This window comes from Pocillopora verrucosa, chromosome 4, assembly GCF_036669915.1.
Source record: "Pocillopora verrucosa isolate sample1 chromosome 4, ASM3666991v2, whole genome shotgun sequence".
In the NCBI taxonomy this organism is placed as follows: domain Eukaryota; kingdom Metazoa; phylum Cnidaria; class Anthozoa; order Scleractinia; family Pocilloporidae; genus Pocillopora; species Pocillopora verrucosa.
The window spans coordinates 19,813,241-19,841,065 of record NC_089315.1 but is presented as its reverse complement, the minus strand read 5'-3'; the positions used below and the strand labels follow the sequence as shown (position 1 = coordinate 19,841,065).

Below are 27,825 nucleotides of genomic sequence, written 5' to 3'. Positions count from 1 at the left end.
AAAATGTCGCGATTTGACTCTTGCTCAGGTCTTTAAAAACTCGATTGCAGATTTTCGACAAAAAGACGATACAACAAGTCATAAGGAATGCTCATATATTTTTTTGATCTATGCAACCACTTTTTGGGAGATATTAGTTAGGCTGATGCTTTTTTGGATGATAGGTTAGAGGCACCAACGAATTATCAAATAATGAAAGGATGGTTCACAGGAAATCTCAAAGAGAAACGATGCTAATACCTATAACAAAAACTAAACAGAAATTATTACCGTTTTGGACTCTAGCTCTATAAACTTGGGAGTCTTAGTTGCCTTGAAATCTTTCTGGCCTTTGTTCACTTTTTTCTTTTAACTCCAACCAGGCGGGCTGTGTTACACAGTAAAAACCCGCGTATAAGAACCTTAAATTTAAGGACCCGTTAGGCTAAAATTTCCCAGATAAGCACCCCTCTTAAAAGAAAATCTAAATACAGGTTATTATTTTTAGAATTTAGAGTTTGTTCAAACTTGATACAGAGAATACATGAGCGCGCGTTGATATGGAATCCGAGAAAATTTCGACAAACAACCTTGGATTGAGAATGGTGAAGGCTTTGCTTGCGAAAGGCAAGAGACATGTCAGTAGCTGATTGGCGATATCAAACACGTGAAAAAATATCGTATTTTTTCAGGTGTGTTGTTACGGTTTTTCCTAGGGCTGGAAATTCTTGTGTAACATCGTAGTTTATATGATAAAAAAGGGTAACAAAAACTGGCCAGAACACCGGCGGTGTTATAAGACCACAATACTGTACTGTCAATACATCCATAGTAATGCAACAAATCCGACTGTGCTACCCATGTAAGGGCACAATGATACTAATAATAATAATAATAATAATAAGAGTTCTTAAAAACGCATTCTACATATAAATGTCTCGATGCTTTTTACAACTAAAAGAAAGAGCTCTCACGAAACAAGCACATCTTCAACGCCCTTTTAAAACTATCAGCAGAGTTACTTTGTCTAATGGCAAGCGGTAGCTGATTCCATAACTTCGGAGCAATTTTCACAAAAAATCTATCTCAAAAGATCTATCTCCGTAAGAAACTGTAATAGTCTTAGGGATAACGAAAGGTTGGAATCACTAAAACGAAGAGCGGACAGGGAGTGTAATAATGTCACAGTTCATTAATATACATCGGGGCAAGGTCATTAAGAGATTTGTACGTAATCCAAAGTAACTTAAGGCTGACATACAGCGCAGTATCACTGCCACACCCAACAATACAAGTTGTTTTTCTATTAAACAAAAATTAGGAACGCGATTAAGAACCTAGGTAGCCTAATTTCACAGTAAACACTATTTATCTTAGAACCTATGTAGCCTAACTATAAAAAAAACCTAGGTTTTTACTGCATTACCCTTCCTTCAGCCTTTTCTCCAAAGTGTATCATGTAAATGAAGTAGTTCATAGAACGCGATCGCACGGAAATAGATGCATAGGATATCATGAATACCGACGCAAACAAAGGAACTACAACTAGCATGGCATGGGCCTTAATAACAAGTTTATCTAATCATTGTCATTAACTACAGGGAAAAAATTACTCTTTCCTTGTAATTTTTCTGTTAAAAGGTCTTGCTGGCAAGCAATCTATAGCAAATCCATGTTTGCTGACAAAAAAGTGACTTGTTAAGACTCTCCTGACTGGATTTTGATTCTGGTCAAAGTTGCTGGCTGGGAAAAAATCCCTTTGACTCGTACTGGCTGCCACCGAGTAGCGGCTATTAAAATATATAATCAATCGCAAATTAGGTGAAATTTCTTTTATTCGTCAAAGAAAGGTCTGGTTGGTTCAGCTACTTCTGAGCTCGTAGGATATCGTGTAATTCTTAAATATCAAATTGAAAATAGTGTAAAATATTCTGTTGGCCATGAAGCAACAAAATTACTAATTACATGTTAATTGCAATTTCACTCGTGACTTGTAGTGGCTATCTTCGACTAGATTAACCTGCTTCATGAACAAAGATGTACGAAAGGCGAACCAACGTCCTAACCAATGACGTCAAAGAACGAAAACAAACCATCCCCAGAAAAAAACGCCTGTACACCATGATTTATCTTAAAACAACATATATCTAAGTTACTAAGATTCTGCCATCACCTTGAAACTTGTAAGTGTCCTTATACAATTTCAACTGGCGTTTCCAATTCCCTTGTAACACGGTACGGGAGAATATTTTTGAATTGTTGTAAGTCCCAGTGTAAATTTATCTACTGCAGTGAATTCAACAGTAATTGCATAACACAAACAAAAACTATTACAATTGTTGCCTATCTTTTAGTACATTCAAGATCTGTTTTTCAAGGCACACAGGACAATCTAGAACTAGAATCACTTTGCTTTCTATTCACAACTTGATGCCGTTTTGTTCGTTGTTTCGATACAGTGATGGACTTGAACCAAAGGCAAAGTTAGAGGGGAAATTACCCGTAAGCGCTCGCTTTTTCTAGAAAACTGACACCTGTTTTTTTTTTCTGAAAGGTCGATCTGCCTTGAAAAATAGATCGTTGAGAATTTCCGTTTTTAAAATTAGCTCCTCAGAAAATATACGCTATGTAGACGAGACACTTCGCAAGAATCCATGCAGCTGATATTTAGCTGCAGCTGATATTTAGCTACACCTGATCTGTTCGTATTAACTGAGATGCTGTCTCTATGAAATGACAATTGTCCAAAGCTCTTCATTCGTCAGCGGCAAAGCAACTCTCTAGTGCCCATTTTTTTCCATTGTCATGTGTAAATTCCAAATACCCGTATGTATGACGTGCCATTCAGAGCCCACTTGAAGCGTGTCCCCGCTGTGCTCATTATTTTTATTCCCTACGCAATTAAGGGTGAACATTTTATTCTCTGATAACTATCTATTTGCCGTAAAATTTCTTGTTCAACAGGAAGATGAGTAGGTTGACATTTATTTTTGCTCGTCCGAACATCTTCATTACTGCAACACCCTCGTACTGAAGTTGAAGTAAGTCCTGTAAAAAAATACCTTGTTTTCAGTGCCATTAAAATGTGCTTTAAATTACCTGAGTGTTCAATTCGAATAAAACGCGATAAAAAGAAAATATATTAAATAAATAAATAAATAAAAACCTAAATAGTTAAAAATTGTTTTCAGCAGGAGGCATATGAGCGGCGTTGAAAATTATTCCCCCTCTCCCTCTTGGAAAGAATCGAAGAATTCGAGAACAAGCAAATGTTGCAAATGTTTTATTTCATATCCTTTTGTTTCCAGAAGACTTAAGTTTTAAAAATGGGAAAACGTACGAAAACTTCGCCCCTGAGTTGAAGGAAAGTTGTTTAAAACTGACTTAGAACATGGCGCCGCTCACCTGAAAGACAAGCTCAACTTTTTCCATGGCCACTCCCATGAATTTGGCTGACACTTCAAAGACTCCGACCTCATCCGCTGATTTGATGTCAAACATGACATTCTTGAACCTGCAGACGAAGAAGAAACACACTTTTCACGAAAAAGAACATTTCAGTACTAGAAACACTTGACGCAGAACTTACTGCGATGGCGGCAGTCCTTCAATTTCCAAAATAACTCCCTTCTCGTACAGTCTTTGCGCAGTATACTTGATTTCACCTCGGTACACGTCTTCTTTTCCCTTTTGTTGCTTGGCTCGAGGTTTTCTATTATTCATTTGAACAAGAGTAAAAATTAATACAAGTACTGTTAACTGAGACCACATTCACGTGAAAGTGTTGTACAATATTATATTGCAGTGACGAACAACGAAGTAAAAAAAAAGATTTCCTTTCGCAAGAAAATGACTTTAGTAACTCGAAATGGCAAATTTTACATAAAATGCAAAAGAAAGCAAGTAAGTTTGTTCAATAGAATTCTGCCTGGTGAGTAATCGTTGTGTGGTGGTAAAACTTACTTTCCCTTCTTGGAGAGGTTATCTAAACACACTCTGATGTACTGGTTATAGTAATCGATCTGTTCTTCGTAGAACTGTGATTTGCTATGCAAGCTTTCCAAAGTCTGTCCCAGTTTCTTTTTTTCTTGTCTCCGTCTTTGTCGGTACCGCCTCTGGTTTCTGATGTCCTGCATCAGAGATATTGAGCATAAATGACAATTCATAATTAGAGAAACAAAAACTTAACCGACGCATTATGCATTATCAACCACTGAAAAACGTTTTGAGCAGGGGAGGTTTAGGTGTCAGACTCCTAATACGAGCGAGCCGGTCAGGAGCGATCAGAAAAGGAATACATAGCACTTTGTCCACTAAATCATTTGAGTCTTAACAGGCCACTGTTTTCCTACAAGTTTGAGTTCCGTTTGGAACTTGTTTAATTAGCATGATGAGCAAACGTCTCTTGTGCCATTGTACACTCAACTTCTTTTTGACATTATTAAAACCATATTACCTTCAAAAATCAAAACAAAACAAAATAAAATGATAATAATAAAAAATTCGGAAAAGAAATTGCGCTAAATTGTCACCTTCAGCTCATAAACAGTACAGTTTCAGTGCAGTTTCGTTGTCCTTTCATGTCCTACATATTCAATGTTGTTGACAGTTACCAGAGTTGGGAACCGAGCGGCCTGGCGCACGGGGAAATTACCTTTGCGATGGCGTTAATGATATCTTGATAATCATTCTTGATAGTGACGACTCCTTGACTTTCAAGCATCCGTAGATTTCTTATTATTTTCCTTTTCAGTCCTTCAAGGGGAAGTCTGAAAATTTTAACATTGGAAAAACATTATTTGTGAGGGAGGTTTCTATTTACTACGAGCTGATAGATAAGGAAAGATGGATAACTCGACTACAGAGAGCTATAAAAGTTTTGTTTAATCCTTGGATACGGTTTGCCTTGCGGTTAATCAGCGATCCTTAACCAAAGGATCATGGATTAAAAACATTGTAGCACGCAAGAAAAAGCTGAGATTAGAGAACGTGTTTAACCCGGTTACATACTTGTTATCTCCATAAGCTGAAGTAGACCTTGCTACATTGCCATGGGATTTACTTTTGTTCTCCTCGTTTAATTCCCTCAGTTTCATCGATCTCGTGTGCTCTTCTTCCTGCATCAAATACAATATATTTTGAGAAATGTTTAACAAGGGCAGCAGACAGATGGTTAAAACTATAATAATATGTTATGTGACAGTACAACTAAATTAGAAAATCACGCACTTGCTCATCAGTGGCGGGAGTCTCTAGAATCTCTGTCAAGTTATCTCCAGCTTGGATTTTGAGAACATCTACGATCATTCTCTTGGTTCTGAAAGAAAAAACGTACAGACATTATCGGTCATAAATGGCAAAAGCTATGACGCCTCTAGCATGAAAATCGCAACTCACAAAGACGACCGTAGACAGAAAGGCTCTGTTACAAGGACACGACAAAATGTATTGTACATGAAATGACGCGATAGAACGTAAAAATACAGACAAACCGCCGTCCAAATCAACCAAACTTAACGAATCTTAACAAATGACTATCACATTTCATTCCATCTGCTTTTAATCCTTCAACGATAGGAATTGTCACTCATCAAAAAATTACATTGTCTTCTAGACTGTTTGTGTGCCTACTTTTTAAGATTGAGCAATAAGAAAATTAATTCACATGAGGCGTACCTAACAAACAGTGCTCTCATGTCAGAGTCGTCATCATCCGGGACCTCAAACTTGTTGGTCAGCGTTAAGGAGATCTCTGTTTTTGAATGATGTGACATCACCTGTTCTTCATCTACAAGCGATGTTTCCCCTAACAACAAATACGTTTTCTTCTTGTCAATAGTTACTTCAAAGTGCGATCCTTTATTAAGGACAGCGTGCGAGAATTAACTTGTTCAAAGTTCAATGAACAATCAATTCTTGGCTATATTGGGTTAAGGTGCAAACAGCATTCCAGAAACGGTGGAGGCTTCACTTCAGGTAGTTCCTATGTGACTCACGCGCGAGGCAAAGTACAAAATGTAACAAATTTTTTTTGTTCAGTTTTCTGATTGTCTCCACCTTCTCTAAAGAGGGAATGAATTCGTAATTAATCAATTAATCTCCAATTGCATCATTTATGTTTTAGAAGTGTTACGTTTGTTGAGGAACTCGACATTCCTGAAAGTTATTAAAAAATTACACCAGCCAGCAAGAACTCTCTAGATGTTGCCTCCTAAAAATAACGAAACGAAAGAATCTGAAATGATACCTGGGACTGTGCACAGAAAATTTGCCACGCAGAGTATCACGACTTAGAGTGGTAGTTGTCTTACCTATCAAAGCGTCAACAGACGGAGCATCGCCAAGATCATCTAACAACTCGTGCAGAGGGTCGTTGGGATCTGGTGCGATTTCATCTCTGTGATCTAGGAGCAACATGTGTGTATCACAGATCTCTTGCACTGAGATGTAAATCACAGGTTTCGTGACCATAACCACGTCCGTGTACTCGTCGATGTTAAAATGCCCCTCTGGCTCCTCGACATTAGACACCTCTAGGAAAAATCTCCTGCAAACAAGCAAACAAACGCAGCAGAACAGATTTTAATGGTTAAGGACACTACCGGAATACAGACAACGCACTCCTTACGACTACACTGTTAAATCCCTTCAAAAGGGATTAAATCTTTAATTTTTTGAAAAATGTGTCTCGTCAGAAAAAAACGCACTCACTTGAAACGTTGATGGGCCTCAGCAATGTAACCATTTAATGGGCTTAAGTGGGCACTTTCACCCCCAAACTAAAAAGGCAAAAAAAATAAAAATAAAACAACAAAAAAAAGAGTCACAAAGACATAGGTCTAAATTTCAGAAAAAAAACATCTACCTTTAAAAGTCAGGAAAAGCGATACCAAATTAAAAAACAAATTATTTGGTTAAGGATCGCTGATTAACCGCAAGGCAAACCGTATCCAAGGATTAAACAGAACTTTTATCCAAACCCAATGAAACAACAGGGCGGGTTTCAGTTACCTTCGAGTAAAACAGAGCTCCTCCTACCAAACCCAACTTTAGCGCACAAGTCGACTTCAGTGAAACTTAACGTAAGAACTTTAAGAGGAACTAAGGTTGTGCTAAGCTAATTGAGCCTGTTTCCCTGGGTTATAGGATTAACTAAAATATGAGTCATCTTTAATAGCGACTCGAAGGATGTGCAGTGCTCAAACCATCTTGTACTAACATCATGCTCGGTTTCTGCATCAGATGTTTCTCGACCCTCTCTCACATAAGGTCTTCCAACCTGAGAAGACCACCTTTTCTTTAGCTCTGGTGAAAACTTAATATGTCTTTTGAACACATTTATTGGAATATTTCACTAACAATGCACGGACATTTTTGGATAAAACAGGAGCGATAATCGGACAGAAAGTTCCCTAATAATGGAAATATTTTTGCATGTTTTCCACAGGTATACATTTTCAAAATTTCCTGACTCTTCCTCGACCTTGAAGAGTGTTGTGATTACTCATACAATTTTTGACCTGTGGCAGCCTTATTTCGGATAGGTACAGGTATTATAAGCGGCTACTCGATGACCACATGAAGGCGTACTCTTCTTTAAAATTTGGTATACAAGTTAATAACAAAGAACTCATATTTTGATACCCAACGATTACTTCAACATATTACGACAAGTAAAGTTTAGTTACTCACCATTTTATTTGATGCTGCATACTGAAGAATTTTGGCAATAGAACCGAGATTTTTTCTCTGGAAGATAAAGAAATCAGTGATTTGTCTGTCAACTCTGGACCTGACCATATTGTTGAGAAACTTATCCCGGTCAGTAAGTAATGCTACTCTTGATGGATAGGAGATAAGTCCATTGGGGGTTACCCCCTTACATTTCGCAATGTTTTCCTAACAATTACCCATCTATACTCCTATGGTGGAGAGGGGCACTGTCAGAGTAAAGTAACACACGATAACCCGGCCCAGGCTCTAACCCAGATTTCTGGATCCTCAGTCTAGCGCGTCAACCTATGGCTATGATGCATCAACTCATCAGTAGTTTGACATTTGGTCAATGAAGAAATCATCTCCAAACAACAGTCCGATTTCCACTCCTTACACTCCACTGTTTCTGCCCTTTCACAAGCCACTCACATTTGGGCGTTTAATATCGATCGTGGATATGTTAACGCTGTAGTTTTTCTCGACTGAAAGAAGGCTTTCGACACTGTTGATCATAATATATTATTGACAGGGGAAAATATGGACCATTATTCCTCTTGACTATTTACTAAAATGTACCGGTACGGACTAAAAGGAAGAGTTCTTAGAACGCGGTATTTAGTAGTTTAACTTTGACTGCCCCATATCATACACTGTACAGTTTTTCACCGGACAATTTAATTTGAATCATTTGTGCGGCCCTCTCACTAATGCGTGGGAAACTAAAGGAAATTACGACGGCAAGGACTTAAGCCAGGAATGATGAATAGGATGAAACTGATAATCAAGTGTAAGAAGTAAGTCTACCTGATCAGCCGTCAAACCCTTATCCACGCCCATTGACACGATATCAAAAGCATCCGGTGCTACGATCGCAGGGTTCATATACCTGTAGTATATCAAGTTACTTACAACCTGCAAATCAGCGAACACAAATCACAACGTTTACACATGAATTTTCAAGCTTGCAGAGACAGTTAAACAGTAGTTATTAGAAGAAAAAAGCACTAACAAAATGAAATACAACTCGCATATCTAAAGAGGAACACGAGAATAATTACATGGAGTACCTAGGAATCAAACAAGCGTAATACCCAACTTACTTTTAGTATTTCTGATTCTGCTGCGTCTGGAAATTTTTCAGCGAGAGCCACTCTCAAAGACATCGCTACATATCGCATACCATACCTAACGAAATACACCACAACTATCAAAATAAAAGTACTAAAAAAATATTTCCACAGCTATCATGATATTAACTAAATTAAAAACATCAACGTTACAGTAATTTCCAATAGAACACTGTTGAAGTATGTAACCATCTGAGTCTTTTGCTGAGTATTACGTTCTCTACATTACAAGGAGACAAGAAATAGACAGCTTCTGAGGGCGCAGACACAACTCCGCTTTATCGGCATTAACTAGGAACATAACCTAACTGCTAAAGGTCTCTGAATATCAAAAGGCAAAACAACAAAACAGCAATCATCAGCACATTAGCGGGCACACACTACTTACGGTATTTTATGGCCAGATTGAACAATGGAGCTTAAAAATGTATCTGTAACTTCTGTAAGGCTCTTCATGGCAGCTTCTATTCTTTCTCGTACTTCAGGATGTTTCAGCGCTTGTTCCGGTTCCACATCATATGGTAGCTTACTATGCATAAAAAAGAGGAAAACTGATTCGACAATTCAAAACCCTATATTCATTAAGAAATGCGGGAAGAGTGTTAGGTTTCTACCCTTGGTTGGAGTGTTGATTAAATTTCCTTTTTTGTCAAGGCACTTTTTCTGAATTTAAAACTCACTTGAAAAAGCGGCTAATGAACATGATCCTTAACTATTCTTTAACCTGATCGATTTTTCAGCGTACGTAAAGAAAGATTGCAGATTAAAGACGGAGAGAACCGAGTGTGGGTTTCTAACGAGTTTACACGACCCGTTCAAATTTTCCCTTCACTTTTGGCGCTGTACCTGGGCTACAAATCACACCTTAACTATTACCTCAAACAATTCAATCACGACCAATCAACAGCAATGGTATACATTCGTACCTTGCAGTTCCCGTTTCTGATTCCGTTTGATTAATCCAAGCCTTGTACACTTCAAGTGGGTTTGTGTTGATTGACAAGTTCTTGTCATTAAGGACACCCTCAACCAATGGTTGTAGCAGCTCTCGCAATAAGCTCTGACCTCTAGTACCTCTAAGCAAGCCCGAGTAATACTGGTTAGTAATAGTAATCAATATCATCAGAAGCAACGCTATCCAGTTTTTGCATTTTCATTTTGCGAACATTTCACGCATCCAGAATATTGAACATTGTATATGACAAACACTTTCAAAACTGTAGTCTTTTTTTTTACTTTTAGATTATCAAAGATTGTGTCGATTAAAAGGAGTGTAGAAGTTTGCGGCCTTCGATTGATCCATTTCCAAATAATTGTTGTTGGGAGTTAAGAAAAATGTTATTCTTTTTGTTACAAGCGTGGCACAGAGTTAAAAAATCTGAGTTCGACATGAGGAATCGAAACACACTCCATCGGAATGCACTCTTATTCTCTACCACTGAGCTGCAGAGAACTCGAATGGTGACCAAGGCCACTACTCCTCACTACTCATTGCTCATTACTCTGGAAAACACGTGGCAAACAAACATTTTAGAGAGTTTTGAAAATGAACGGATTCCGCGGACTACGAACGACTGATTCTATTCCATACACTCACCGATTAAAATGAACCAACATCCTAATGACCGCTGGGTTTCCTGTCACGATGTCCTGCATTTGGTCAACTTTTGAGCTAAAGAAAAATTGTCACAAAGACATAGGTCTAAATTTCAGAAAAAAACATCTACCTTTAAGAGACAAAGGCAGGAAAAAATTGTCGAACTCTCTTTCTGTTCCGTTCATAAAACTATTTTTTTTAAAAGCTTAAAACCTTAACTAAGTGATGTCCACGTTGTAAAAATTGGTGGAAAACAGTAATGTTATAGAATGAAGATGAGGAGAAAGGAGATTTCCCGCGCGTTTTCAATACTTACGCAATTACCATTCTTACATTACAATTACCTTCGAGATTAGACTAAAATAAACTAACACAGAAAGTGGAAGAACAAAACAACACTTACATATGTCCTCTTGTGGAACCAGTGAGTTAGTATGAATGCATTGTAAGTACTTAAAATTTTCTAAAAAACCTTAATACAGATAGTTCCTCGATACTTGTACTAGGATCAATTAAATTAAAAAAATAACTCGTCACCTTAACCGAGCACATAACGAGCAAACGTTTAACGGATTTCCATAGCATGCAGCAGAATCAGCATTCTAAGTCGATATCAATAGTCCTCTCATCAATTTGAATACTTACGCAATCTCCTCTTTGAGCGCTGTGTCAAATAATTTCACAAGCAGATACTCCTCCCTCGGATTAGAGGCATAGTTGTATAATGTCAAAATAACAGACTCCATGAATTTAGTAAATTTACTTTGTGGCATTGCAAAAATCAGCTTGGCCAGGTAAACTGGATTAGTTTGAAGTAAGTAAAACAAGTTCTGGTAAGCTTCTAGTTTTTCGTGGCTTTCTTTACTCAGTGACTTGATCCCCTTTGTTCTCTGCATTGCAGTACTCATGTCTTGTTTTTCCCTTTTTAAGTTTTTTCCATGGTGTATTACGTCCTAAAAATAGACAAACGAAAATAAACTTGCGAATATTGGTACTAGCGGTGTGCCTTAAAAAAAGGTTATCATCAAGTTTATAAGAACGTTTATTACCGTTTAGGTCTTTCCTGTTAAATACAACATCTATCAATTCACGCTGAAGGGCTTTTGCAAATAAAGCACACTTTTTATCTTCTGTACCATAAGAGTTTTGGAGTTTAATCTCTAGAAAACTGAAGAGCCACTAGACTAACTGTAGGTGACCCGTTTTCGAAATTTAGGAATTCTCTGTCGAAGAGCAATGTCTAACTTACAGAAGTGTCCATTAAGAGACAGATGACTTTGATAAGGAGTTGACATAGCCTTTACACTAACCACGAAGGGAACACATTCCTTTACTACAGGAAAAAAAATATACATATATATGTACGTATAACCAGGCTGCAGCATAAGAGTGATGCATTGTAAGACTGCTACAACGTTTTTGTTGTAATATTTGTGAAAAAAATGCCAAAAAAAATGGTTGTGTACATGATGACGTGGGTGAATGGTGTCAAGAATTTGCGATGATGCCCCTTTCCTCTTGAGCAAATTTTAAGCTTCTCATTTTTTTAAGAAGTCAAAAGAATATGTCTTAGACATATTGGTTTAATACCTGCAAAGTGATTCTGTTTCTAACTAGAAGTCCTATCTTAATGTCCATTAGACTCAAGTCATTTTCGAGCTGTTGGTTTGATCTGATCTCTGTCACAACCTGGGCTCGTAGCTTCTGAAGATCTACAGATTAGTTCACACTTATTAAAAAATACAAAACTTAGAAACATGTAAACGCACAGATCACGTTCAGTGGCTTAACTAGCCATAAGATAACAGTAGCAATAAATTTATGTCATTTATCACTGAAAGAAAATATATCACAAACACCACAGTAATCTGGACAGCCTCGAGAGACAGGTTAAAGTGCATTAATATCTGCCTTCAAAACAAAGTTGTTTTACGTACCAAGCTCCTCTTCAAAGTCAGCATCACTGTGTTCCAAAAGATGGAGGAATTTTCTTACAGTCTTTACTGGTGGATCTTGCATGGAGACTGTGAGGAGGAAAATTAAAATGTGCTTCAGACAAAAACCTGTCTTTTCTTCAAAACTTATTGTCATCTACATGTCAAGCAAAAGATTGCAATTTAGGTAACGTAAACAACCGCATGACAAATTTTCCTGTAAAAGAACTAAGAGTAAAAAAGAACAATTTACTTACTGAGTTTTCTGTAATCATTTTGGGCCACATTTGCTCTCAACCAAGCCTGGATTTTCACTATAGCAGAATTCTAAAAGAAAGAAATTTAGCAGCATGTGATATTTAAACCGGACATCTATTGGAATTAATTCTAAGACATCTCATATGACACCAAGTAAGCTACAATGATCTTTTTATAAGCCCAGGAAGTGCATAATGCCATTCAATTTCATAAAATAAGCAGTTTTGTATAACAACAAGGTTTTTAAGGATCAACTTACATGGTCCTTAAAGTATTTTCTTCTTTCTAGATATTTCTTTCTAGCAAGTGACATCCTCATCCAAGATTGAATCTGTCAAGGAAAAGACAAAAAATTGAGCAAAAACAAACAACACACCAAATGACAGAAGTATAACGGTCTTAACCAAGCCTAATTGTACTATAGTTAAGATACCTTACCTTAACAACTTCTTCAGGATGACTGTGCAGTTCATTGAGCCTCCTTCTGTATTTCAATTTTTGAATAAATCCCCTCACAAATGCCTTAAATAATTAAGATTACATTGCAGATTTAGTAAATGGTTTGTGCCTAGGGGTGAGTTGTCCTGAAAAGGGCTGTTGTCAGTAGTAATGACTAGACATTCAGCAACCTGAGCAGAAATAACCCCAAGACTCTAATGATTAATTCCCCCAGATCGATAAAATGTGGGTCACTTCTATTTACAACAGTCCTTTTCCAAACTATCCTCACTGCGTGATCTTATGGACAATCAAACTGCAGATTCTCAAGACAAAAACTAATTTCTATTCGATTTTCAGTCTTTATTCTAAAGCAGAACCCAGATTCTCTGCACTAGAATTACATTCATGAGAAAATTCTGTTGGTCTCTTCACATCAGGGCATAAACTATAATTTGTAAATCACTGGCTATTGAATGAAAATAGTATTTTGATTGCTTATATGGTATACCTCAGAACACAATGCATGAAAGTTTCATGAAATGCAATTTTCAGAAGACAACTTTCTTCTGAAACTTACAGGTATGGCAAGGTTACAATCAAATAAAGACACACATGATGAGGGGAAAAAAAGGATAGGGAAGTAGAGAAATAGCTAAGAATCTTAAACTGCCAAGGAAAGCTTGCTCACCAAATACATTTTCAGGACTGTTGTTAAAACCCATTGCTGCAATAGTCTCCAGATCATCACAACAAAACTTCTTTGATATTTCAATGGCATTACTCAGAAAGTGATTTCTAACAACATGCACCTGATAGCACAACTGGATGAGACCACAAAACCCTTGCCACCTAACAAAAGATATTTTGATAAAATACCTAACCTGTATTTTAATAATTGCTGGTAGATGTTCCTTTATGAATGTCTGCCTTTCTTTGTAAGCCTTTCTGGCCAAATATCCTTTCCAGTGAGACTGCAGCTTAATAATCAAGGGTTCATTTGACTCCATGTGAACCCAACGGTCATACTGGCCTGTTACTCTTGATATCACACCCTGTTAAAGATCAAAATAACACTACATAATGAAACTTTTTAATAAACCATTAACCTTTTAGTGATGAAAACTAATTTTCTGCCTACATTTACACTCATGAACCCAAACAGGTAGGACTCTGCTTATCACCCCTCTCAATCTCCTTCATCTACAAATAATTCATAAAAGGCTTTATATTTTAAGATACTAACCAGAACATGCAATAGTTTACTTTTTAATGATGTATAAGTAATGTGCATGATGTATAAGTAATGCAACAGGATCACTGAAGAAAGAACTAAAATTAAATAATGAATATTCACCTGAATTTCCTCTCTGGTAAGCACAGCTGAGTTGTTGATCATATCATCAGGTTTCTCCCAACAACTTTCTTTATTCTCAGTATTGTAATAATACAAATAACCCTGAGATATCTTTTGCTCCAGCCACACAGAGTTACTGCCTACAATTTACCAGATAAAGTACAACTGAGAGTTGTCAACACTAATGTTAAAAGAAAAGGCTTAGTTAGAGTTTTATAGAACCAAAAACCTTGAAGGTGGAAAAATATATGAGTATATAACCTTTGGAGAAAGCTATTTAAGGATCCTGTTTAAAACAATGAAGATTATGACTGAAAATAATGATGAGGAAGAGATGGAAGGTAATGGTAACAGATGAATAAAGGGAGTAAGTTTCCAAAGAAACTGTGGTGCATTGGTGGGAGAGTATAACAAGGTAATTTGGTATTATCAACTGAGTTGATAAAGTAAATTGGCCGCTGTTAATAATTTCAGAGCTGACGTTTTGAGTGTTAGCCCTTTGTCATTCGCTCTGACAAAGGACTAATGATCAAAACGTCAGGTTTGAAACTTTTAACTGTGGCCAATTTACATTTACTTATCAACTCAGTTGATAGTACCTATTAAGTACCTTAAGATGGTACCAGTTTGCTTCATATCAACTTACCTGCTTCTTTCTTGCTATCTTTAAGTTTTTTTAGCTCTTCAAGGTACTGCTGAATACACTGTGATGTGACACCATAAATGTTTGCTCTTGGGTATGTAAGAGCAGCTATCAGAAGCTTCTCATCTTGTGCATCAATTGCTTGGTTGATTGCCGTCACACCCTCAGCCACTAGACGAAAAACAAAATCAAGCTTTCTTATTCTTGTAAAGCATAATTACTGAGACTCTGCTCATCATAAACAAGTACTTACAATGTTGAGCCTCATCACAGTAACGATTCGCACTGTCTAAGCTTCTCTGGATCTCATCATGCCACAGTTCAGCTGTGCCTTCATCAGCTTTCTATGGATTTTAAAACACATGTACTGTCCAATCAATCAATCAGTCAATCCTTCATTGACATCTATGTGCTAACAGCTGGCTAAAATACAAATATGCTAACTAAAATCATGCATATAAGAAAAGCTAAAAATAAAAGAGACCAAAAAACAATACTTCTATCCTTTTAAACTAAGAAGACTATCTGCTTAATAAAACTACAAAAAGCACAATTCAACACTGAATTAAAGTGAATGTCACACAGCACGGAGGCTGTGATCTTCTGCTAAAAGTAACCTGAATCCATTCTTACCGCTGCTTTGGCCATCTTCTGAGTGTATAGAAGCTTCTGATAGAGTTGGCTGTTTTCAGGGACAATACCTGATAGTTTGGCAGCAACAGCCTGTAAGGCTTGCAGAGTACTTTGGTGGTCTTCCTTATCAATGGCCTCATTGATAACTGCTATTGCAGATATCACTATCACAAGAAAATGCAATACCCAAATTGCCATTAATCAGAAATCTCACACTCATTCTCTCTGATATTTTTCAAAACAGATATTCTTGTTTACGTGTGACTGGTCTCAATATGACACGTGACCCAATAGGTACTAACTAAACTGAGGAATGAAAGGCAATATGGCACTAAGTTCAACACATGAACACTGTCAGCCCCCATTTGAATAGAGATTATTCCCTTGAAGGTCAAGGTTTACCTCAAGCTATGGATTCAGAAAACTGTTCCCTACCTGGAACAGATAATGCCAACAGACAAATTTGCAAGATCATTTTCCTTCTGAATGAAGGCTTAAATGTCCACACCCAGAGGTTTTAATCTGGAGTTAAAGTTGGAGGTTGTGATACCTTTTAATGATTTGACTCAGTTCTAAAATTGCTACCAATAGACTTAAGGGTATACAGAGTAACAAAATGGATTCATAACTTGTTACCTTAGAATTGGTGCTTATTCAGGTAACAAAGGAGTAAGGTAAGAGACAGAGACTCATAGTTCAGTGATCACCCAGTCACAATATATCAGAAGACCTTCCCCTCAAATCTTAGCTCATAAGCAATGTTTAAACACTCCTTGCAACCTCTGATTTATAGCATTCTACTTGTCTGTGTGAAAAAATAATCAAATGCTCATGGTAACTTACAATCATGCTCTTCTTGAACAACAGTGTTCATGTATTCCACACAAATCTGTATTTCAAGCTTTGTTAGATCATCCTTGCCAACTCCACATTCCTAAGTAAGTACAATAATTACCCATGAGAGGATTTAATAGTCATCCCTCTCCATCTCTACTTCTGTCAGAGACCTTCAATTTAATTACTTGCAAGTGCAAACACATTTCAACCTACCTGTGCTTTGTCCTCCTTGACAGAGATCAAGTAACTTAAGTATCTGTTACATAGACTCTCATCCACTGAAGTCAAACCAGCATTAGCATGGTTCATTTTTTCAATCAACTGAGTTGAATTTTCATTCTCAATGGCTTCATTTATGGCTGCTACAGCTGTCAGAACTGAAAGTTAATGTAGTGTAGGTTTGTTTTAAGTTAACACCTGACACTAACTTAGGTTTAAAAACATAACAATGCCTATAACTATGTCACTAGTCATAACTATGTGTGAATTTACTTCAAAATATTATTTTGTCTTCTTTAGGAGGGAACTGCCCTATTTTTTGGTGTGTCCCTGATGAACAAATTTCATTACCCATTAGTAAAATTACCAAGAGGGCCAGGTAATTTGAAACTCACTATGAAAGTACCTGACAACTGGTCACAGATGGCCTGATGTGAAAGGCACACTTCATTACTTTCCTGCAAAGAAATGAACAAAAACAAAATAGAGTTTGCACCATGATTGTATAATTTTAAAGCCATCACAATCATCAAGAAAACAATAGTGGAAAACATTTTGTATGTGATTAGTGCTCATTTGTTAAATTTAAAATTAATTAATAAAAATAAGTATAACACCTGATTTGATAAATTAATGATTCAAATAGCATCATAATGTCAATAAAACATTAAGTTTGCACTTTTGGTCTTTTGATCTCAAAGGCTTGAGAAGCTTAATGCGTAAGCAGAAAGGAAACAACTAGACAAAAGGAAATATTCAAAAGAAGAGATAAGGTACAGAGTCGAGACCATTCACTTGAGACTTACTTGCAGTGATTGTTGCTTAGCTTTATAAAGTCCATCATGATACAGAAAGGCACTCCTTGTCAGTACTTTTGGAAACATCCCTTCCTGTTTTTGGATCAGGGTATGAGTTTCTTCCACTGTTCCCATATCTATTGACTTGTTTATACAGTGTACAATATCCTCCACTAAAACAGGAAAAAACAACAACAAAAAGTAGTAAAACATCAGTAAAAACAATTAACTGTCAATTAAACAAAGTGCAAATTAAAATGATATAGATTTCAGATTGCATTAAGGTTATCATATGAGTAAACCCCATGATAAAATTATATTGCACCATTACTCTCTAGTCTGATACTGACTACTCAAACAGTGCCAATATTCACTTACAACATAAGTGAATTAAAAGATCATGCTCCCCAAGAAGTGCTTTAAATCCTTTACATTGGCTAGGATCATTGACTTGTAGAGAAACCCAGTTTAACAGGGAAGAAGGTAGTACTCACTTTGTCTGTGTTGTTCAGCTAAATCATTAGCGGCATTGACTGCTTCCTGGATTTCTGTTTGAGTGAGATCAACATCAGAGAGACCAGTGTGCTGCCAAAAGTGATCATAGAATTTTCTCATTAAGTTTTAATGACATCACAGAAATAAACAAAGTACTGATTATCACCAGTACAAAACATTTATCTCATACACAGTTCCCAGCAAATCATAATTCATGTCTAGAACAAAGTTAATTCAGGACATGACTGTGCATAATTGCAATGTTGCCCAGGTTAAACAAAGTTCCCTCAACTGAGAACATTGCTTTTTCATTCACTTCTATTTACTTAGAAGTATGCTCTGGTAAATGAGAAAATAGCAACAAGCATGAATGGAGCATTTTCACTTGTGTGGTCAGCAGCTAGGCATATTCACTGAAACAACAGGAAGTGTGAACACATGACTCAGTACAAATACCACAAAGTTGACTTGATAACCCAATGTGGCTGCTGTTTCACTGATTTGGTGTGTGTATACCATCATGGCCACCAAGGAAGTGCTGAAAATACCTCTTGTTTTATATTTCTTTTCTCCTCTAACAACTTCATGTACCATGACCTATTTTCTTTGGTGAAACCTGTCAACTTAGCTGCTTTGTTGGATAAAGCAATGGTCAAAGCCTCTTCATCATTATTGTTGACAGCCTGGTTAACTTCTCTGACAGCCTGAATCACTATAAACAAACAGATTATCAAATAACTATATGCTTCACACAATCAAGAGAACTCTGAAATGGGATACGAGGTGCACTTTATAGAAATAGCTGCTTGATATACTGTATTTTTTTGGTTATAAGGCGCACTTGGTTATAAGATGCACCTTTAACTCTTAAACATAATTGTATCAAGTTTACAAACTTTAAATTACTCCTAAATACTCAGCGATATTGATTTTATTGATCAGTTCACCCTTATTACAATATGCTTCCAAATTTGCTAATTACAGTCCTTTCACTTTTGTAAACAAAGCAGAAAAGCCACATTACGAAAAAAAGCAAAAAGGTCACACTTTGAACAAAAGCAAAAAAAGTCACACTTACTAATAACATACAAATTACTAAGAAACAGTTCTTTTAAGTTATGAATACTAATTGATCCATTTTAACATTTATAAACAACACTCAGCTGATGAAACTTTCATCAGTTTCAAAACTACAATCTCATTCTCAAAGCAATCATGCAGCATACCATAAATCAGAGATCATCATGCCAAGTACTCATCATCATTTCTATGATCTAAACTTCAAGTTGAAGATTGTAGCAGAAGTAAAAGCAGTGAAAAACAATCATGAAATTGCTCACGAATACAGCATATTGGAATCAATTGTCCGTAAATGGAGAAACCAGCAACAAGTCTTGTTTACGGGCGAGTTAAAGATGACTGTGAAATGTGCCTTGATGGGTTTTATGTAGTGCCCGTATTTAATTCATACCGATTCATGCCACCATTGACAAAATGCTTTGATTGTTTGTAGTGCTCATGGGATTGAGGTAAAAGTTTGTTTCTTTCTTTCTGATGTCAATGTATTATCTATTAGTATTAAATTTCAAGCATGTGCTTTTGAGCATGTTCCCTCCTGTGGTATCACTAATGCCCTTGACGGTACAGAAGATGAAGTAGCTTGGGAGGAAGAGGGAGAAGAAGCAGAAGACCCGGAAGACGCAATTGACGACAATTTTGAGACAAAAAAGCAAATGTGAGGATAACAAGTAGCTTAGCAGAGCTGACCTGTAATAAAATGGTTCTTTTCAGAGCCACCTGGGTTCTTTTCAGAGCCACCTGGGTTCTTTTCAGATCCACAAATCTCAAAAATTTAATGACCAGCAACATTTGTCTCATATTTACGGTATTTAGAGTACTTCAGTCCTTTTATCTGGAAAATTTAGCGAATTTTATATTTTTTGGCACAAACATACTTGGCTATAAGAAGCACCCCGAGTTTAGACCGGATTTCAAGCAAACAGGTGCATTTTCTTTGAAAAAATGCTGCACCTTATGACCAAAAAAATACAGTAAATAATTATCAATGGTTCATGTAAACTGAAGATCAAAGAATGGACTACTTGCACTCACTACAAAGATTTAGACAACTTGTACTCACTCTTACAGACACCCTAATATAGTGGCCCTCAGAGCAGTAGCCACAAAAACATTTATACCTGTAATAAGCTCTAGAATAATCTGAAATGTTCTTGCCCCCTACTACAGATTAGCTCCCATATGTGTATACCTGTCATTAATAAAGTTAATATTAATAAAAGTTATGGACAAGACTTAAAATAATTTGTGAATAATGATGGTTCAGACTCACATGCTTCCTCTGCTTTCTTTCTTTTGATCGCATCATTAACCTGACTGACATTTCCTTGAATTTCAGCCTGAGTTAGGAGCGTGTCATATACGTCCATTCCCTCCTTACTTGGTGACTATTAATTAGGTGCACAAAAAAAGAAAAATTATTAACAAATTTTAAATCATTAATTAACAATTACTGGTAAATGCTGAACCAGGTTAAACATACTCTTATGGTGTGATTGTCCTGGTGAGTGTAGTCCTGAGAGGGACCATTGTCCATAGTGTCCCCACTACCAACTTAAGTCCTTCTTGGGACTACACTCAATGTGAATGATCATACTACACTATCACATGTTATCCCTGTGGTTCAAACTATTTATTGTACTGCATTAAATGTATTCAAATAATTCACTCTTACAAATTGAATAATTCCTTCTTTGTCAACAGGATCAAATCTCCATGTTTGGAAATTTATGTGCCCAATCATTTATTTTAATTCGACATTATTGTCTCTATTTGAACTTTTCCATTCAAATTTTAAAGACAAATTTTATCTAACTTATGAAACCATAGAGGACTGTTTTCCCAAAATTTATCCCCAATTGTGCATGCAGGAATGCTCAGTTTAAAATTTGACTCTTATCCACTTATAGAAACAGGCAACTTGACATGGTTCATTTGCAATAGTTAATTCCACTATAATTATAATAAGATTTGTAATCAAGTTGATGTTCACTTTGCAAATTTGTAAAATCACTATATTCAGTGGGAAACCAGCTTTTGACATCCCAGTTGCATAGTCAATCCCACTTTTGATTTTAAATTTCTGAGTGCCTAGCATGCTCACTTTTCAAACCTATGCTTAATGCCCTATGGAAAACAACACACCTTGGCTAGAGCTTGGGCAGCCTTAGTAGCCTTAGCTTGGTAAAGGGCCTCCTGGTACTCCTCTGCGTTATCTGGACTTATGTCAACTAAGTGTGCACTAGGATTGTGGAGAGCCTCAAGAGTGCCATTTGCATCTTTGTGGTCAATTGCATCGTTAATGGCAATCACTGCAGCATGCACTGTAAGAAACAATAAAATTATCTCCTGATATACTTTTCAAGATAAAGAAGAAAGAAAATTTAAGAGTGAAAGGTGAACTGCAACAATTACTTGAGTTCATGGTGAATGTTTTTATTAGTAAGTACACTGCAAAAGATGCCTTCAGCAATGGAATTTTTCAGTGAAGGAGCTACAATGCAGCAAATTACTTGGTCTCCCTTGTAGCTGTCATTTGTGTTTAGCTCATGACAAACTCTCTCCCAAAGAGCAATTTCTATGATAAGTCTATGTAAATAACCCAAAGGAGACTACCAAATGCCAAAAGAGCATGAACAAAAAATCTGCCTGAAAGGGTGGTCATTTGCAGTAGCTGAAAGAATGATGAAAAAAGGAAAAAAAAGAGATCACTAAATTTGTAATTGAGTTAAAAGAAAAAGGTAAAGGATTGTACAAAGTATGCAAATCTAACAGAGTCGCCTCTCCCAGAAACTTACATGCAGCTTCATCCACAGGCATCTAAAAAAAAGAGATAGACATTAGTGATTGGCTATAATAATATCATCATCTTGCTTGAAAACCATATATTAAATATAAAGAATATTTGTGTTAACACACCTCACTTTCTAAAATTCCACCAATCTTGCTGAAGGCTGGCATTTGAATTCCATACTTTTCTAGCTCCTTTCTCATGGCACTAATCTGTTCCTCTGCATAAAATTAAAATATATTGAATTTATAAAGTGCAATGAAACCCAAAGGTCTCAACTACTGATGTATCACTTGGAGACATGTCTAAGCCATTAATTGTTACCAGTAATAATCATTGTAACTAGTAATACAGAGTTTGAAATAATGCCCACTCAACAGACAAAGTCCAGCAAAAGATGGCTTTTGTCTGATTAGATAGTCACGGATGTCCCAACAATTTCTTTATAGGCAAGGCTGCAGATTTAATTATTTAATACTAATAAAAATGATGGAGGGAAGGAGAGGGAGAGGGCACTAAAAGAGGCATGTAATGAACATTCGCTTGCCAGAAGGAGGCTGAAGCAAAAATAGGGTTTAAGTCAACAAATACCCTACAATGTTATTAATTACATCAAAAATGCAATTATCTCATCAAATTAAACCAGAGAAAAACTTACCAGTAAATTTGGCCTTGCCATACAAATCTTGTATTTGTGGTGCTAATCCTAACTTGAACAGGAACAAACTAGGCAAGTAAAAAAAAGTATACACAACAAGTTAAGGAAAAAAGTCACTCTTGTTAAGTTCAAAAATGACAAAGTATAATAAAATCATAAGATTGTAACTCTTGCCCAACATGGTTCTTTTTTTCTCACGTCAGGTCATGGCAGGTTAACTAACAGGGTTACCTCAAATCTACACAGTGACTAACTCAACAACTATCGCTGATGATAGAGTGTCTTACAAACTAATCAAATTTCCCCTATTTTGAAGATAAGAAAAATGTTTTAATTTTGATGAGCTTTTCCACTCACATTAATATCAGACTGCAAAAGAAAACCAAATATGCTCATAGATCAGTTCAAAGGATGAAAACAAGGATTAACCAATAAGAACTAGCACATCCTTGATGATAATTTTTTTTGGCAACAGTCCATGATTGAATAAATTCTGTATATATACTTTGTTGATTTTCCCATCGTTTCAAATATGAACAAGTATTCTCATGGAATTTGTGAACACTTACAAACACTTACATGGCAGGAAGTGTATTAAATTATACATTACAGGTTACAACTTTTAAAATTTGCAGAAGCCAGATCAACATTTTTTATTTATTTGTAATCACTAACTTATTAACATGAAGTTGACTAAAACAAAAGTGCATTGCAAAATTTTTTTTTCAGCAAATACTAAAGCAAGTTCTAAATAAATGGTCAATTGTTACATCCAAACAGATTTTTGGTTCCTTACCCTCAGCTGACAGTGTAGGGTCATTCTATCACATGAGCTCGGTCAATAGTTTACACTTGACAGATCACGTAAATGGTTTACAATTAAGAATAGACTTTGGCATCTTTAAAACAAAAATTAGGCCAACCAAGTATTCTTGAGACAATTTCTAAAATTAATGATAATGACTCATCCATAAAAAATTCCCACTTGAAGAAAACAAAGAAACACGAATCGACATGCAATCAGCAGAGATGCAAATCAAATTAATATTTTCTTATTCCTGGACGAGTTCTTTAGTGATTGCTAAAAGAAAAGAAACATTTCAAGTCTCAATGACTTTCTCACCTCAGTGCATGGATACAATATATTAGCTTTGGCATATTCTTTCTGTCATAAATATCCGTTGTTTCAGGGAAGAAGACCTTGGACAACAGACAGATTCTATTAATAGCAAATTCTTAGAAAACGTTAATGCACAGATGTGCTGGCTAGATAAAATAATAACATATTACCAAAGGAATAACAGTAAATTTTAGATACAAACAGACTGAAGACACTGTAGAGCTTATTGAATTTGAGACAATTTTAATACTGTACATACAGATAACTGACACGCGCGAAATATTCCAGAATAAACACTTTGTACATCGAAGTGTACATAAATGCCTTCGTGCTAACTGTAAAGAAAAACATACAGAATTTTCCTTAGAGAGGAGTTACTAACCTTCGGTAGACCAACTTTACCGCAGCTGTTCATGAAGTAATTAATATTATCCGTGTGACGAAAGTGAAGTCCCCGAGTCTGTAAAACAATAACTGTTGGTCTAGGTTAATTAGCTACGAGCTCTTGCAAAGTTACGACTCCGATTGTGAGGCTAGCCGCACATGGCTACAAATGAAAACGAAACACCAACAAAACGGGGAAAAAATAATACAGCATATGCAAGAAACAGCACTCACATTCACTACTTTGAATTCTTTATCAAATATTTTGCGCAGGGGTACCGTCTCGGGGGAGAAGAAATTTCCCAGTTTTGCTAGAAACACACCATTCCTGAAAGCCTCCTCTAGTTCAGTCGTAGGTGGCAATTCCTCCTTCAGGCAAGCCTCCATCCATCTAAAAATGATAGCAAGAACTGTGATTAATATCAAAAATAGGCGGTGGAGCAAAAGAAGGAGTTCCAATTCAAATTATATTTTGATACAGTGTTGACGCTATTACAGTTGGGCGAGGGAGTAGTATCAGGAGTATAAATTTTAATTCAGAAATTTAGTACATACAATTTTGCCTCTTCCAGGTGACACAGGTATTGATAGGCCATCTGTTGCTTGCGTTGTTCGTCCATTTCCGAGCCTGAAGCTCTCTCAGGGCTGACCTCTGCAAAACGATTCAGCACAAAAAATGAAAATAGAAAAACTCAGGCTCGAAGATCACCGATCGCAAATTCATTTGGGTTAATTTCTTACCATCGCCAGTGTAGGCCCCAGTCGAGTCATTCCACTTCCCATCTTCGTGTTCCACGCCAATTTCTGGTGTTGCCATCCTTCATTAAAAAGAATTTATCAAAATGAAAATACAGAACCAGAAACTTGGGGGAGGCACCTGATGATTATGCTTTAACCAGCATTCTGGGCTACTAAGAAAATGGAGGGAATTTCGAAAACAACATAATATATTATAGGATGGAACATGCTAGAACCCAAGCCCCTTTGGAACCAACTTGCCAGGTAAATAAAATATCCATAACAATCGTTATTTTCGCGTGGTGGAATGTCTAATGTGCATCTCTAACATGGCGTAGTACGAAATTTATATCCCTTCTGGAAGTTTCTTAATATTAAAAGCATGGAGAGACCCCACTCCAAAGAGGGATTGTCCCTTCCAGCTATTGCCAATAACAGCAACACAGACGAAAGGTTTAGTCGTATGGAAAATTTAGAGGATCGTTTGGCTGTTCAGGAAAGGACTACAAGATCCCTCGTAGACAGAGCGCTTTCGGTGAAAGAAGATATTATTGAAAGCTTGAGTATCGCTCAGATGAGCTGGCAAGGCGAGAAGAGAGCCAGGAGCTTGCTGCAAGAGCATATACGAACAATAACTACTGTGGTGAAAAGACTGAGTAAGGAAATTGAAACTTTGGAAGGCGAGATCAGGTCGAAGCAAAGTCTAGTGGAAGGGCAAAGTACTGCTGTAAAAAACTTAGAGCTTCACCATGTCGCCGGTGTCACGGATTTGAGAGGACGTGTTGCTAGATGTGATGCGGCAATTCAGAGGCTGGTATCGGATATGAGAAGTAACAACGAGGTTATAAGCGACTTCAAGCTAAAGCAAGAACAGGCAGTCAAAGATTGTCGGGAACAAATAAGCTCTTTAGAGAAGGGGATTAACAACTTGACGCTTAAAATGGAAAAATATATCATGGACCAGTCAAACAATCTCGAAAAGTTGAAAGGGGAGTCCGATCAACGCGTTGTACATCTTGACTCTAAGACAAAAACAGTCGTTGAGGATATCCGAGGTAGTATTTCTTCAAATCGCTTGTGGGCCGAATCGGAATATTTTAAACTGACGCAAAATTTTCAAACCAGGTTGGAAAGGTTTGAAGGTCTTATGGTTGAACGTCAGGAAAAACTAGAGAGAAGGGTTGACCATTACCTGGCAAAAGTAGATCGACTTCTGGAAGATGAAAAGAGCAAATATTACAATATCTGGGAGGTGAGACTGAAAGAAGTGAGGTCAGAACAGGAAAGGAATCTCCAACTGTCCTTGACTCAAATGAGAGATGAATATAGAAAGGGATTTAACAATGTTCATGAAAGTATTTCAAGCCTTCAAAAAGTGTTTCATGCAAAATTGAAATTGCTGGAAGATGATTTGCGCAAGGCTATTAATAATGTCTTAAGAATGGTAGTTCTTGTTTGACAAGTGTTCACTGTCTAATAATGAGGTAGAGGGTCTATTGGGGCCAGTGGACTTCTGCCTTGAGTAGAGTTGACTCTTTGAAGGAGGTATTTTATAATTATGGCTTATTGAAAGGTATCAAAACCAAACCCTAAAAATTATACCAACCCAATTACACATCCCCATATTGGACAAGTGTGTCCTCCCCATGCCCTCCCCTGTGAGAAACATGTTATCAGTGGTGGCCAAGAAGTTTGGTTGAGTCTGAACTTTATATATTTTAAGATGAACACTGTACTACCACATCAGTCAGAAAGGGAAGCATTTTGTAACTTTTGATTGATTGTGAATATTTTTGTTAGAAGTATATTTATTAAAAGATTGTGCTCATTAAGTACATATGATTTATCTTTATAAATTCCACAAAGTAGATTATTCTTGCATTGTCACATTTTGTTTAATAAGGGCCCAATTGGAAAACAATTTTTTTGTAAAATAACTAAGATACTGTAAGTGCCCTGATGGGTCAAAAACCTTTTGATAATTTCACTGGTAGAAAATTGAAGTTAATTGTACAAAAGGATTGAACCCAACTTTCTATCAGTTTAGTGGCATAATAACCAACTTGGGATGTTGAGAGAACACTAAATAAGTTTTTAACTCTTGAGCAAGAGGTAAGTGATATGCAAACTTTTTGCGTGTTTTCCCAACATCCCACACGACTTAATATACCAGTGAGCTGATGGGAAGTGTGCTCTATTGCTCAAATAATTAATAGCTAGTAAGAGACATATTCCCTTATGTCATAAATGTCTGCTAGCACCTACTGCTGGAAAAAATTCTTATTATTCTTTTCACTTTAAGAGCATCAGACATCTAGCCATTAGTTTCAAGTCATGATTTCAATTCCAATAGAGGACCAAGATTGTATACTCAATTACCAAAGTTAATCCTAAAGCTTTCACATTTAAAAACCAATTTTCTGTTGTAGTGATAAACCCATAGCTATTCCCTTAGAGAAACAATAAATGACAATGAACATAATGGGAATTTAACAGGGGACTTTTCCATAAGGTGGCTCTTCTTTTCAACTGTTTTTACATCAAATTGTAATTTAGCATCTTATTGACTCAGACATAATGTTGGCATTAAAAATTAAAAGGTGTTAAATCATGCCCCAATGATTCTCTTAGGTTTGGCAACATCCTGCACTACTTGGTGTTACAACAGTAAATTAAAGAAGAGTGTAGTATATTAATTCAGGGAAACTTCCCTTAAACATGAGAGCAAAATCTCTATTCTTAAAGAAACTTTGATGCATACCTCTCTGTAAAAATTGGCCCTATTCCTTAATTTGCTATGCTAACAAAAAATTGGTGTTTCAGTGAGGACCCGGAACATTCCAACGACACTCACATCAGTGATTAACACATGAAAAATGAGAAAAGATTAATACTTACCAAGCAATACAAAATAGTACAAGCATATTACCACAGAAATCGGTGAATGATAACTATATTCTGTCTGGGTTTACTATGGAATGTTTTTATTGTTTTCATTTTTACTTTAAGCTATGATTGTTTTGTACA

General features: G+C 36.5%; 2 protein-coding genes across 2 annotated transcripts; one reads left to right on the top strand and one right to left on the bottom strand.

Annotated features, from left to right (window-relative positions):
- Positions 1–1,796: 1,796 nt before the first annotated feature.
- On the bottom strand, positions 1,797–24,963 carry LOC131798798 (ras GTPase-activating-like protein IQGAP1). Its single transcript, XM_059116451.2, has 43 exons — positions 24,802–24,963; positions 24,616–24,712; positions 24,295–24,451; positions 24,059–24,136; positions 23,680–23,756; positions 22,557–22,624; positions 22,027–22,118; positions 21,906–21,927; positions 21,253–21,431; positions 20,381–20,495; positions 18,579–18,742; positions 18,030–18,120; positions 17,545–17,708; positions 17,145–17,196; positions 16,733–16,896; positions 16,526–16,616; positions 15,683–15,846; positions 15,303–15,393; positions 15,053–15,220; positions 14,407–14,546; positions 13,934–14,104; positions 13,050–13,133; positions 12,871–12,942; positions 12,611–12,680; positions 12,357–12,443; positions 12,010–12,131; positions 11,065–11,372; positions 10,420–10,494; positions 9,749–9,898; positions 9,211–9,351; positions 8,796–8,880; positions 8,500–8,607; positions 7,672–7,728; positions 6,691–6,758; positions 6,291–6,526; positions 5,656–5,785; positions 5,209–5,296; positions 4,990–5,096; positions 4,634–4,748; positions 3,943–4,109; positions 3,569–3,691; positions 3,385–3,493; positions 1,797–3,027 (listed from the first exon to the last, which is right to left on the bottom strand). The coding sequence occupies exons 1-43, from the start codon at positions 24,875–24,877 to the stop codon at positions 2,914–2,916; spliced, it is 5,037 nt and encodes a 1,678-aa protein (XP_058972434.2). The 5' UTR covers positions 24,878–24,963; the 3' UTR covers positions 1,797–2,913.
- A 116-nt stretch (positions 24,964–25,079) lies between these two features.
- Positions 25,080–27,759, top strand: LOC131798820 (protein FAM81A). Its single transcript, XM_059116481.2, has one exon. It carries the CDS (start codon positions 25,181–25,183, stop codon positions 26,255–26,257), a length of 1,077 nt encoding a protein of 358 aa, XP_058972464.2. The 5' UTR covers positions 25,080–25,180; the 3' UTR covers positions 26,258–27,759.
- Positions 27,760–27,825: the final 66 nt, after the last annotated feature.

What these genes read in the sequence shown, in the direction of transcription:
- LOC131798798 (XM_059116451.2), bottom strand. Translation starts at nt 24,877, where the DNA reads ATGGCAACACCAGAAATTGGCGTGGAACACGAAGATGGGAAGTGGAAT. An exon ending in TGGCAAGGCCAAATTTACTG is followed by an intron (nt 22,119 to 22,556) that starts GTAAGTTTTTCT and finishes AATTTTATGCAG; the next exon opens with AGGAACAGATTAGTGCCATG. An exon ending in TGTTCAAGAAGAGCATGATT is followed by an intron (nt 15,847 to 16,525) that starts GTAAGTTACCAT and finishes TTCTTGTGATAG; the next exon opens with TGATATCTGCAATAGCAGTT.
- LOC131798820 (XM_059116481.2), top strand. Translation starts at nt 25,181, where the DNA reads ATGGAGAGACCCCACTCCAAAGAGGGATTGTCCCTTCCAGCTATTGCC.